Below are 14263 nucleotides of genomic sequence, written 5' to 3'. Positions count from 1 at the left end.
CCCCCCCCCCCCCCCCCTTCCTCCCTCTCTCCCCCCTTCCTCCCTCTCTCCCCCCTTCCTCCCTCTCTCCCCCCTTCTCCCTCTCTCCCCCTTCCCTCTCTCTCTCTCTCTCTCTCTCTCCCCCCCTCCTCTCTCTCTCTCTCCCCCCCTCTCTCTCTCTCTCTCTCCCCCCCCTCCTCTCTCTCTCCCCTCCCCTCCTCTCTCTCTCCCCTCCCCTCTCTCTCCCCTCCCTCTCTCTCCCCTCCCCTCCTCTCTCTCTCTCCCCCCCCTCTTCTCTCTCTCTCCCCCCCTCTCTCTCTCTCTCTCTCTCCCCCATCTCTCTCTCTCCCCCCCCCCTTCCTCTCTCTCCCCCCCTCCTCTCTCTCCCCCCTCCTCTCTCTCCCCCCTCCTCTCTCCCTCCCCCCCCCCTCTCTCTCCTCCCCTCCTCCTCCCCCCCCCCTCCCTCTCTCTCCTCCCCCCCCCCTCCTCTCTCTCCTCCCCCCCCCTCCTCTCCCCCCCTCCTCTCTCCTCCCCCCCCCTCCTCTCTCTCCTCCCCCCCCTCCTCTCTCCCCCCCCTCCCTCTCTCCTCCCCCCCCCTCCTCTCTCTCCTCCCCCCCCCTCCTCTCTCTCCCCCCCTCCTCTCTCTCCTCCCCCCCCCCTCCTCTCTCTCCTCCCCCCCCCCCTCCTCCTCTCTCTCCTCCCCCCCCCTCCTCTCTCTCTCCCCCCCCCTCCTCTCTCTCCTCCCCCCGCTCCTCTCTCTCCTCCCCCCCCCCCTCCTCTCTTCTCCCCCCCCCCTCGTCTCTCTCCTCCCCGACCCAACCCAACGCCACCCACCTGTAAATCTGGTGCTGGAGACGGGCCCTGCCCGAAGTCTCGGGCCGGCCCGTTCAGCCTTCGGTCCCAAAAGGCCTGCCTGAAGCACTTTCACACAGGTAGGAAGATGGTTTATTTAATCTTTTCTTTGCTTATAAATGTTTATTCAGGTTGGATTTATTTGTATAATATTTGTATAAGTATAAATAAGGATTTATTATAGAATTTAATGACTTCCCTTCCCCCCTCCCTCCCCACCTCGTTCTGGACGCCTAATTTGTAACCTGCGCCTGATTTTTTTAATGTGTAGAACAGGTTTTTTCAGTTCTACAAAAATCTTCACTTGCTCCATTCTACTTTAGTTTGGAGTACGTTTTCACTGTGGAAACTTTCAAATCAGGCGTCAGTGGCCGGACACGCCCCCTTTTGAAGAAAAAATTCTGTTCCAAAGTAGAACTGTTCTACCTGACTAGAACTGCAGAAAAAGAAATGTGGAGAATTGCGATTTCTAAGATAGTCCGTTCTCCACCAGTTGCTCCTAAAAATCAGGCGCAAATCATGTGGAAACTTGGGCCCTATGTCTCTATTTATAAAATGCGATTGGTCATTTTAATGGTTTTATCTCCTGGACTCGCAATTTCAAAGAATTATGCATTTGAATTCCGAGGTATCTAGCATCTTCCCACTTAGTGTATACACCCAAACTTTTATATTTTGGGATAAAAAAAAACTTACAATTTAATGTGGAAAAGTGTATCTGCCACCTGTCTGCCCATTCTACAGCTTTTATAGTCCTCCTTGCTGTTTTGTGCCATCAAAACATTTTGATAACATACTTCCTATGTCCAAGCTCAAATTACCTATATATACTCAGAACAAAAAAGTGGAATCGGCACTGACCCCTGCGGTATACCATTTCCAACCCTTCTCCAATCCAAGAAACACTCATTAGCTTTACCTCTTCCCCTTCCTCCTTCACCTTTTCATCTATACTGTAACATTTGCTCTTAACTCGTAGGCCTGAGCTTTTGTAACAAACCCCCATGAGACATCTTCTTGAATGCTTTCTGGGAATCATATGCACAACATCTACTGCATTCCCTTTATCCATTAATTGGTCAATTCTTCAAAAAAGGCACAAATTTGTCAAATGTGATTGGCTTTTAACAGATCCATGCTGGCTGCCATTGCTTTAACATTATGGCCCCAAGTTTCCACACGCGGCAAAACAGGCGCCCCTCCGAGCTGGGCGCCCGTTTTTCGCGCCGAAAACGGCGCCTGAAAAAAAACGCGCTATTCTCGAGCGCTTTGCAGCTCGATGTCAGCTTGGCGCGGCGCCCAGGGTGCGGAGCCTACCACTCGCGCCGATTTTGTAAGTAGGAGGGGGCGGGTACCATTTAAATGAGTTTTTTTCGTGCCGGCAACCCTGCGCGTGCGCGTTGGAGCGTTCGCGCACGCGCAGTGTGAAGGAAACATTGGCACTCGGCCATTTTTGTAGTTCTTTGCAGCTGTTCAATTTAACATTTTTTAATAAAGCCACATTGCCCTTCCATGATCAGCACTGAGGCTTCTTGCAGCAGTGAGAAGGCTGCAGGATGCCTCAGAAGTTGAGGCAGCCGTTTCCCGACGGGCCCGACCGATGGCAGGGGGGCCTTCCCCCCCCCCCCCGCCCCCCCCCGCCCCCGCCGTCGGGAATGGCTGCCTCAACTTCTGAGGCTTCCTGCAGCCTTCTCCCTGCCTCCCCCCCCCCGCTGCCGTCAGTTGGGTCCTCACTGCCTCCCCTCCCCCGCCGTCAGGAACGGCTGCTGCCGTCGGTCGGGTCCTCACTGCCTCCCCTCCCCCGCCGTCAGGAACGGCTGCTGCCGTCAGTCGGCCCTCACTGCCTCCCCCCCCCCCCGGCGTCAGGAACGGCTGCTGCCGTCGGTCGGGCCCTCACTGCCTCCCCCCCCCCCCGGCGTCGGGAACTGCTGCTGCCGTCGGTCGGGCCCTCACTGCCTCCCCTCCCTCCGCCGTCGGGAATGGCTGCTGCCGTCGGTCGGGCCCTCACTGCCTCCCCTCCCTCCGCCGTCGGGAATGGCTGCTGCCGTCGGTCGGGCCCTCACTGCCTCCCCTCCCTCCGCCGTCGGGAATGGCTGCTGCCGTCGGTCGGGCCCTCACTGCCTCCCCCCCGCTGCCGTCGGTCGGGCCCTCACTGCCTCCCCCCCCCCCTGCCGTCGGGAATGGCTGCTGCCGTCGGTCGGGCCCTCACTGCCTCCCCCCCGCTGCCGTCGGTCGGGCCCTCACTGCCTCCCCCCCCCCACCCCCTGCCATCGGGAACGGCTGCTACCGTCGGTCGGGCCCTCACTGTCTCCCCCCCCTCCGCCGTCGGGAACGGCTGCCTCAACCTGTGAGGCTTCCTGCAGCCTTCTCCCTGCCTGAAAGGCCTGCCTGAAGCACTTTCACACAGGTAGGAAGATGGTTTATTTAATCTTTTCTTTGCTTATAAATTTTTATTCAGGTTGGAATTATTTGTATAATATTTGTATAAGTATAACTAAGGATTTATTGTAGAATTTAATGACTTCCCTTCCCCCCCCCCCCCCCACCTCACCTCGTTCTGGACGCCTAATTTGTAACCTGCGCCTGATTTTTTAATGTGTAGACAAGGTTTTTTCAGGCCTACAAAAATCTTCACTTGCTCCATTCTAAGTTAGTTTGGAGTACGTTTTCACTGTGGAAACTTTCAAATCAGGCGTCAGTGGCCGGACACGCTCCATTTTGAAAAAAAAATTCTGTTCAAAAGTGAAACTGTTCTACCTGACTAGAACTGCAGAAAACTTAAATGTGGAGAATTGCGATTTCTAAGATACTCCGTTCTCCACCAGTTGCTCCTAAAAATCAGGAGCAAATCATGTGGAAACTTGGGGCCCATATTTCTAAATGCTCCATCAACAGCCTATCGGCATACAATAACTTATCCACCTTGACATCGAGTATTTTTTTCAAAACCAATTATTTTTCTACAGCCGTATAACAATTATTCCACATTATTAATCATTCTAAATGTCAGACTTAGGGTAAGAAATTAGCTCCAAATACTTTGTGGGCTGACTGTCCTAAAATGGGGGGCAGGTTATGTTTACAGGTATTTTGTATAAAATAGCACTCAAATTATTTTAGTATTTATGCCTGCTGGCACTCACAGAATAGGCTCACATATAAAGAATGGTCAATTGGATGCAGTAGCAGAGTGTTCCTATTATCTGTGGAGTGGTATATTAGTACAAAAAGTATGGATAGGAGGACCGAATCAAATCTGCATTTGTCATTATACAGTATTCAGGCAGTTAAAAATACTCAATAAACCCAAAAAGCCTCAAGACACTCAAATTTTCCCAGCAACACCAATGCATATTACTCACATTATAGAGTCAAAGTTCAACAACTTTTAATGCTTTTATTAATGGAATACCTGTCTGCCCCAAGGATACCAACAGGGCAAAAATAGATTAACAACTGGGCATTCTCTATGACTCAAAAAGTTTATCCGATGCTTAGGTGAATCATACAGGCCAGGATGGTTGAGATTTGATCCCTGGTCTATGCTGGGGTAGCTGATCTCAGCTGCAGTAGTGCTACAAATGCTCGCAGTACCTGACTGCTATTCTTGTGTGTATATGTGTTTCTACTTGACTGTGAATCCCCCCACGGCGGTCCCGCCCTCATGAATAACACAGTCACTAAGATGAGGTACCACAAGGCAGAATGGTCACTTGGATGCAGTAACCATAGAATAGAACATAACAAAACAAATAGGTGCACGAGTAGGCCATTTGGCCCCTCGAGCCTGCTCCGCCATTCAATAAGATCATGGCTGATCTGATCATGGACTCAGCTCCACTTTCCTGCCCGCTCCCCATAACCCTTTACTCCCTTATTGCTCAAAGATCTGTCTATCTCCGCCTTAAATATATTCAATGACCCAGCCTCTACAGCTCTCTGGGGCAGAGAATTCCATAGATTTACAACCCTCAGAAGAAATTTCTCCTCATCTCAGTTTTAAATGGGCAGCCTTTTATTCTAAGACCATGTCCCCTAGTTTTACATTCCCCTATGAATGAAAATATCCTCACTGCATCCACATTGTCGAGTTCCCTCATTAGCTTATAATTTTCAATAAGATCACCTCTCATTCTTCTGAACTCCAATGTGTATAGACCCAACCTACTCAACCTATCCTCATAAGTCAACCCCTTCATCTCCAGAATCAACCTAGTGAACCTTCTCTGAACAGCCTCCAATGCAAGTATATTCTTCCTAAAATACAGAGACCAAAACTGTACACAATACTCCAAGTGTGGCCTCACCAATACTCTGTACAGTTGTAGCAGGACTTCTCTGCTTTTATACTCTATCCCCCTTGCAATAAAGGCCAACATTCCAATTGCCTTCCTGATTACTTGCTGTACCTGCAAACTAACTTTTTAATGTTTCATGCACAAGGACCCCCAGGTCCCTCTGTACTGCAACACTTTTTCTCCATTTAAATTATAATTTGCTTCCTATTATTTCATTTTCCCACATTATACTCCATCTGCCACTTAGCCTGTCTATATCCCTTTGCAGATTTTATGTGCCCTTCTCACAATTTGCTTTCCCACCCATCTTTGTATCATCAGCAAACTTGGCTACATTACACTCAGTTCCTTCATCCAAGTCATTAATATAGATTGTAAATAGTTGAGGACCCAGCACCGATCCCTGCGGCACCCCACTAGTCACTGTTTGCCAACCGGAAAATGACCCATTTATCCCGACTCTCTGTTTTCTGTTAGTTAGGCAATCCTCTATCCATGCTAATATATTACCCCAAACCCGTGAGCTTTTATCTTGTCCAGTAACCTTTTATGTGGCACCTTATCGAATGCCTTCTGGAAATCCAAATATACCACATCCACTGGTTCCTCCTTATCCAGCCTGTTCATTACATCCTCAAAGAACTCCAGCAAATTTGTCAAACATGATTTCCTTTTCATAAAAGCATGCTGACTCTGCTTAATTGAATCATGCTTTTCCAAATGTCCTGCTACTGCTTCCTTAATAATGGATTCCAGCATTTTCCCCAACGACAGATGTTAGATTAACTGGTCTACAGTTTCCTGCTTTTTGTCTGCCTCCTTTTTAAAAAAAAATAGGGGCATTAAATTTGCGGTTTTCCAATCTGCTGGGACTGCCCCAGATTTCAGGGAATTTTGGCAGATTACAACCAATGCATCTACTATCTCTGCAGCCACTTCTCTTAAGACTTCTCTTCAGGTTCAGGGGACTTGTCCACCTTTAGTCCCACTATTTTACCTAGTACTACTTCATTAGTGATAGTGATTGTATTAAGTTCCTCTCTACCTATAGCCCCTTGATTATCCACTATTGGGATGTTTTTAGTGTCTTCTACCGTGAAGACCGAATGGTACATCAGCAGAAAATGTGTGAATAGGTGGATGTATTGTCTCATTCAGTCTGGCACTGGTTATCCATTACTGTGGTTTGCTAGAGATTAAAAATCAAATATACCAATGGGATATTCTTCCTTCCCCTCATTTCCATCTGAAAGGCAATGGATTTCTTTCATTTTTAATTCCCCATTAAAAGTAATTGCTCATACCAAGTCCTGCTGTCTTCAGGTGCAAGTCAAGACCATTGACTTTTGTAGGCTATTTGGCACATCACAATTAAGCCCAAACCCATTCATGTGTGGCCTTTGCAGCGGGGGCCAATGAATACTGGTAAAAACAAACTTGGCTGATTTTTTCCTTCCCCATCTTGGAAGGCCCTGATACCAAGTGGCACTTCAATGCCACGCTGAGATCAGCTAACTCTTGGATGAAGGGAGCGAGTGTACTATAGCCAAATTTGGTGACAATACAAAGATAGGTGGGAAGGCAAGTTGTGAGGAGGACACAGAGTCTGCAAAGGGATATAGATAGGTTAAGTGAGTGGGCAAAAATTTGGCAGGTGGACTATAATGTGGTAATGTGAGGTTACCCACTTTGGTAGGAGGAATAGAAAATCAAAATATTATTTAAATGGAGATTACAGAATGCTGCAGTCGAGAGGGATCTGGGTGTAGCAAGGAATTAGGAAGTCAAATGGATTGTTTGTCATTATTGCTAGCGGCGTGGAGTACAAAAGTAAGGAAGTCTTGCTACAACTATACAGGGCGTTGGTGAGGCCACACCTGGAGTACTGGGTACAGTTTGAGTCTCCTTATTTAAGGAGGAATATACTTGCATTGGAGGCAGTTCAGAGAAGGTTCACTAGGTTGATTCCTGGGATGAAGGGATTGTCTTATGAGGAAAGGCTGAGCAGGTTGGGCCTGTACTCGTTGGGAGTTTAGAAGAATGAGAGGTGATCTTATTGAAACACAAGATTCTGAGGGAGCTTGACAGGTTAGATGCTGAGAGAATGTTTCCCCCTGTGGGGGAATCTAAAACTAGGGGGCATAGTTTCAGAAAAGAGTCATCCTTTTAAGATGGAGATGAGTAGGAATTTCTTCTCAGAGGGGCATGAATCTTTGGAATTCACTGCCCCAGAGAGCTGTGGAGGCTGGGTCATTAAATATATTCAAGGCTGGGATAGACAGATTCTTGAACCATAGGGGAGTCAAGGGTTATGGGGAAAGTGGAGTTGAGGCCAAAATCAGATCAGTCATGATCTTATTTAATGAAGGAGTAGGCTCGAGGGTTCGTATGGCCCACTCCTGCTCCTATTTCTTATGTTCTTAGCTCAGCAAAGAAGGATAGAACCAGGGACCTTGTTACTCATTATCATCACAGGAGAGGTGGGCTGGTTATAATTATTAAAATTATAGATTGGAATTAGTTTATATACATTCTAAAAATGATTTTTAAATATGCTATTTGGCCAAAGAGAAAGATGGAATTAAGGGTGCATTTATTCTTCCACTTTCCCATTGATGAGGCACCAAGATATTTCAGAAAGCTATGGAATGTACGGAAACCCTTACTTGTCAGACTCTCTAACAGTGTTGAATTTCCTGTTGGGGCATAATTGGGAAGTTGCAAGTATTTTGTTGTAATCTGTTAAAACATAAATCGTTAACTCAAATGCCCCCTGATTAAAGGAGGGAGACACTAAAATTGAAAGTTTCTAACAAGTGCCCCCTTGTTTTTTTTTGAGGGCACCAACACACAAATGCCCTCTGGCTAAAAAAGGTGGGGAGAGGGGCACTAAAACCACACATTTTGGACATTAAATCAAATCAAAATTTGGTTGCCAGGGGTGATGATGCACTCCAGTCCCTCCGGCACCCACCTCTCGATTGGGAAGTTGCAACTAAAATTATGCCCATTCAACTGAAATCTATTTACAGCCAAATTTCCTATCAATCTCATTAACATACATCAGAACATAACAATTGGGGTCAAAGGTAAGCGCCAAACTCACATCATGTATTTCTTCTTTTAAGTGTGAAAATTAACATTTCAAGCCAGCTATCATTTATGCGCATTGGCCGCTGCATGCTTAAGAACCTGCAATCGTGGAACATTTAACATTTTTAATGTGACATACTGATTGCACTGAAGAAAATAGAACACACAGTGCAAATCTCGGTCAGGACAATCATATAACCAGCGTAACTCCAGCAAATTCGAGAGTGTGGCTCTTTAGCCTGGGGGCAGTCATTATAATGAGCTGTGTATTCAGGCACAGGGATGATAGATGGGTGTAAAAGAGCCAGGATATTCGGCTATAGCATAATTAGGTGCATGCTTGCGTCCATGCTTCCTCGATATCTTACGCCGTGTATTTACTTTACGCCCCGATTACTCGTGTCTCTGGGCACAAACACACAGGAAATTCCAGCTCAAGAGGCAGTCTCACTACAGCCCAAGTGTTTATCCAACAAGTTTGTTGACGCCCCCTGTCGACAACTGAATATATCAGACAGCACACAGAAAACTCTTAATTCTTGGCAGCTCCCGATCCCTCAATGCACCTTGAATAGAACACCATTCAAAAAAAAAGTAATACTGCAAATGAGAAAACTGGCCAGAAAATTAGCCCGTTATTCTTGGTCCATAAAAACCCAGATTAAAAAGAACCCTTCTGTAAAGACAACATCAATCTGTTAAATCGGCTGCATTTTACAGAAAGATAAACCGGATTGGTGAATGAACTTCGAAAATAAGTGTTAAACGTTAATTCCCCCAGTTGATCTCCGATCGCTTTGAAGGGCAGATTTCACTCCAGCTTTCACCAAGTGCACTCACTCAAACATTTAGTCACTCCTTTAAGAATCTTCGTCACTTTTGGTTTCAAAATCTCATTTGTGATCGTAGATCCCAAGTCTCTCAGCCTTGGTGGGAAATGGTGTTTACAAACAGGCAAGATGAAAGGAGTCAGCCCACAGGCGCAGCTCTTCGGCCAGGGAGGGCAGCAACTGGAGTCTCACACAACTCAACTCAACACAACTAAACTAAATTAAAGACAATGTACTCCAGCACAACTCAACTCAACTCAACACAACTAAACTAAAGACAATATAATACAGCACAACACAACTCAGCACAGCACAACTAAACTCAATACAACACAACTAAACTAAAGACAATATAATACAGCTCAACTCAACACAACTAAACTAAACTAAAACACAATATAATACAGCACAACTAAACTAAACTTAACTCAGCACAGCAGAAAAAGCCTCAAACTCGCCTTAAGCTGGGACTTGGACACTTTTCCGCATTTATCGACATCCAGAGCAGTAAACGCATGCCAGATAACTTTCAACAGCTCCTCTCGAAGCGCCATCGCTGCCTGGGCTGGCTCTGGGGTCTCTGCGCTCCGGCTCCGCTCCGCCCCTTCCGCGCGTCAGTTACCGGCGCGGCGCGGCGCAGCTCGCACTCCCAGCCAGGGACTCCACCCACCCACAGACCGAAAGGGACAGAATGCAATTGCTACAGCTGCCCCAGTACTGCAACAATAAAAGAGCGCACGGCTTGAAATCAAATGACAAAAACCAGAATTACACGCAGATGGTATTTTGTGGCTGAGACAGATTCAACTTTGGTAACGCACCGTGCTCAGAACATTGCGGAAATACAAAAGCAAAACACTGCGGATGCTGGAATCTGAAATAAAAACACAGAATGCCGGAAATGGCAGCATCTGTGGAGAGAGAAATCAAGTTAAGGTTTTGGGTCGACCACCCCTCTATTCGCAGTCAATTTATCCAAGGACCAAAAGTGTTTTCAAACAGATGGGCCCAATTTTCGTATGTCAGTTCTAAATGATTAAAAACTGGCGCAAATCTCAGCAAAATGGTAATAGGCTAAAATCACTCAATTTTTCAAGCCAGACACCGACCATCTCCAACAAGAGAAAGCCGAACATTCTTCCCCTTCACATTTAAAGGCATTATTATCGCAGAGTTCCCCCACCAACATCCTGGGGGCTACCATTGACCAGAAACTCAACTAAACCAACCACATGGAGTAATTGAGGCAAATAACACAGCTGCATTTAAAGGGAAGCTAGATAAGCATATAAGGGAGAAAGGAATAGAGGGTTGTGCGAGAAGAGTTAGATGAGGAAGGAATGGGAGGAGGCTTGATTGGAGAATAAATGGCGGCACGGACTGGTTGGGCCAAATGGCCTGTTTCTGTGTTGTATATCCTATGTAATGTTATGTAAACATTAATGCCATGGCTATTAGAGCAGTTCAGAGGCTGGGTATTCTGCGTCGAGTGGCTCACCTCTTGACCAATGTTCCCTCTAATTTTTGCTTGTAAGCAGCCTGCATGGGACCTCCGGATTGATGCATAGCCACATGCCCGCACACCTTTGGGGTAAGGTTGCTCTTGACTCCCTAAGGCCTTCCTATCACCTACAGGGCACAAGAATACTCTCCACTTGCCTGGATGGGTGTAGCTGCAACAATACTCAAGAACACCATCCAGAATAAAGCAGTCCGCTTGATCAATATCTTATCCACTAAACGTCCATCCGCCCCATTATTAGCATAGTGTGACTGCAGCGTGTACTATCTACAGGATGCACTACAACAACTTGCTAAGACTTCTTTGGCAGCACCTACGAGGTCCACAAGCTATAGCAGCAGATGCATGGGAACACCATCGTCTCCAAGTTCCACTCCAAGTCACACACCATCCTGTAGAAGCAATTTCTACATCATCGCTGGGTCAAAATCCTGGAACTCACTAATAATATTATGGGGTACTTTCACCACGCAGACTGCAGTGGTTCAAGAAGGTGGCCCACCACCACCTTCTCAAGGGAAACTAGAGACTTGAGCACAGAAATCTAGGTTCACACTCTAGTACAGTGCTGAGGGAGGGCTGCACTGTCAGAGGTGCCGTTTTCAGATGAAACGTTAAACTGAGGCCCCGTCTGCTCTCTGAGGTGGATGTAAACGATCCCATGGCACTATTTTGAAAAAGAGCAGGGGAAGTTATCCATGATGTCCTGACCAATATTTATCCCTCAATCAACATAATACAAACAGATTAGCTGGTCATTATCACACTGCTGTTTTTGGTAGCATGCTGTGCACAAATTAGCTGACGCGTTTCCCATATTACAACAATGACAATATTCCAAAAGTACTTCATTGGCTGTAAAGGGCTTTGAGATGTTCGGCCTTGCTAGTGATGCTCATGTCCCATAAATGAATAAAAAAACATTTTCATAATTATTCACAGCTTCAAGGGCACATCTGGAAAGATTCTATTTTAGGTAGGCGAATGGGGTCGCACAGGTACACCCATATTACAAGCACCCTAGGGTGGCACGAATAAAATATTGTGAGACTTATCCAAACTAAAGATTATGGGCTCAATTTTCCCGGGTCAGTTGGGTCATTTTTTTAACAGGCGCCGTTTTTTCTGGCGTAATTATTTAATTCAAAGTTTCCCTCTGGAATCTGTGCCAGTGTAACTGCTTTAGTTACAATTTTTCAACGTTAGGTTTTTTTGATGTCATGGGGGGCGTTCCCTCATGTCTTGGCCAATTTTCAGCATTTTTCGCAGTTTGCCCAAAAATGTTTTATCCTAGGTTGGCGTATCTGACCACTCCCGAAAAACCTTTTGGGGAGTTAACAGCAAGCAGTGCACATTAAAAATCGGTGCTGAAAGACGCCATTGTTTTTCGTCGAAGTTTTTGGAGGGAATCTCTAACACTTGAAATATCCATAATAAAGTTCACATTTTTTTTACCATTCAATGGAGTACATGGAAATTTCTTGGCTTTCTGAAGTTTTCATTTTTTTTTGCTCACACGCCATCACCGAATGTCTTCAAGCAGGGCTGGAGGGGGGTCGTAGTGTCGGCTGTCAGAATCGTCCCCACGCCCGGACACAGGGGCTCGGGGCTCGGCTGGAAAACAAGCCCGGGGGGGTGGAGGGGTGAGTGGGAGGAAATTGGCCCATTGGAAGGCTTCTGCACTGAGATCGGGGAGGGAGGTGGCGATTGGAAAGCTGCCACACAGGCACAAAACTGCAATGAGTTTGGGGGAGGGGGGGAGAAGTCACAAGACCTGGGTGTGATCCATCCATACAGACTTTGGGGAGAGAGAACAAAGAACCTGTCCTGCCTGCTTTTCTGCCATTTTGAGCTTCTTGAAAAGGTAAAATGTAACTATGGGGCAATACTGACAATGCCATACCTTGTGCGAGCCTTCTGCATGATGATGCTACGAAGAAGACAATTGATTCGACGTCATCGCATGAGGAACATCAGAGCCCGTAGGGTGATAGGCAGGAGGCCTTACCCCATCGGGTGTATCGAGACAGGCATTCGTACCTGCACTTGAGTGATGTAGACAATGTTAGAAGGCTGCATTTCCACAAAGAAGTTGTAACTGAGATCTGTGAGTTGGTGAAAGCAGACCTGCAATCTAGAAGTGTCAGGAAGACTGCTCTGTCAGTTGAAGTGAAGGTTACAGCTGCACTTTCATTCTATGCCTCTGGATCGTTTCAAGCTACAACTGGGAATGTGTGTACCATTTCTCAACATGCAACACACGTCTGCCTTCGGCAGGTGACAGCTGCAGTATATGCAAGGAGGAATGACGACATAAAGTTCCCCATGACCGTCCAAGCAATGCATGACAGGGCTGTGGGCTTCTCCAGGATTGCTGACTTCCCACCTTGCGAGCACCTTTGGAGGATTCCAAAATATACAGGAACAGAAAAGGCTTCCACTCCATTAATGTGCAGCTCATGTGTGACAACATGCATCACATTATGCCAGTCGATGCAAGACACCCTGGGAGCATCCATGATGCATTCATCCTACACAAGAGTGTGATATCTACCATGTTTCAGCAGCAGCCATAAGGGCAGAGCTGGCTACTGGGAGACAAAGGGTATGGCCTCGCCACCTGGCTCATGACGCCCCTACGCATAACCCGGACGGAAGCTGATCGAGAATACAACATGTCGCACATTGCAACACGCAGCATAATAGAGAGGACTATTGGCATCTTGAAACAGCGTTTCTGATGCCTGGACCATTCCGGAGGCTACTTGCTATACTCCTCTGAGATTGTCGGCCAGTTCACTGTTGTGTGCTGCATGCTGCATAATTTAGCCATCATGAGGCAGCAACAGTTGGTAGGAGAAGACCTACGGTGAGAGTGGCTGATGATAATTATGAGGAAGATGCAGATAATGAGCAAGAGGACGAGGATGAGGAAGCCATGCAAGTACCTGAACCCGATGCACGACTGTGGAGGTGGGGGGGGGCCATCGTGCCCCTTTAACGATTGCTCAAGCCTTGTGCCAGCAGCTCATCTGTGAATGCTTAGCTGCCTGAATAAGAACATAAGAACATAAGAAATAGGAACAGGAATAGGCCATACAGCCACTCGAGCCTGCTCCGCCATTCAATAAGATCATGGCTGATCTGATCATGGACTCAGCTCCACTTCCCTGCTCGCTCTCCATAACCCCTTATCCCCTTATCGATTAAGAAACCATCTATTTCTGTCTTAAATATATTCAATGTCCCAGCTTCCACAGCTCCCTGAGGCAGCAAATTCCTCAGATTCACAACCCTCAGAGAAGAAATTTCTTCTCATCTCTGTTTTAAATGGGCGGCCCCTTATTCTAAGATTGTGCCTTCTAGTTCTAGTCTCCCCCATCAGTGGAAACATCCTCTCTGCATCCACCCTGTCGAACCCCCTCATAATCCTAAGACCACCTCTCATTCTTCTGAATTCGAATGAGTAAAGGCCCAACCTACTCAACCTTTCCTCATAAGTCAACCCCTCATCGCCGGAATCAACCTAGTGAAACTTCGCTGAACTGCCTCCAAAGCAAGTTTATCCTTTCATAAATATGGAAACCAAAACACAGTATTCCAGGTGTGACCTCACCAATACCTTCTATAGCTGTAGTAAGACTTCCCTGCTTTTATACTCCATCCCCTTTGCAATAAAGGCCAATATA

The 14263-nt window shown here is 46.8% G+C and overlaps 1 protein-coding gene across 3 annotated transcripts in view; it reads right to left on the bottom strand.

Annotated features, from left to right (window-relative positions):
* The window catches only part of swap70b (switching B cell complex subunit SWAP70b), a 110836-nt gene extending 101203 nt beyond the window's left edge, over window positions 1–9633 (bottom strand). For 2 of the 3 annotated variants that reach the window (XM_070899610.1, XM_070899612.1), the window contains exon 1: window positions 9511–9633. In XM_070899610.1, coding sequence (XP_070755711.1) covers window positions 9511–9606 — 96 coding nt within the window. In that variant the 5' untranslated portion in view covers window positions 9607–9633. Of the gene's footprint in view, window positions 1–9480 lie in introns of all 3 variants that reach the window. The other variant, XM_070899613.1, reaches the window with a different exon arrangement.
* Window positions 9634–14263: the final 4630 nt, after the last annotated feature.

Source organism: Pristiophorus japonicus, chromosome 14 (assembly GCF_044704955.1).
Source record: "Pristiophorus japonicus isolate sPriJap1 chromosome 14, sPriJap1.hap1, whole genome shotgun sequence".
In the NCBI taxonomy this organism is placed as follows: Eukaryota; Metazoa; Chordata; class Chondrichthyes; family Pristiophoridae; genus Pristiophorus; species Pristiophorus japonicus.
Note: the sequence above shows the minus strand (reverse complement) of the source record. Positions and strands in the feature narration are given on the sequence as shown.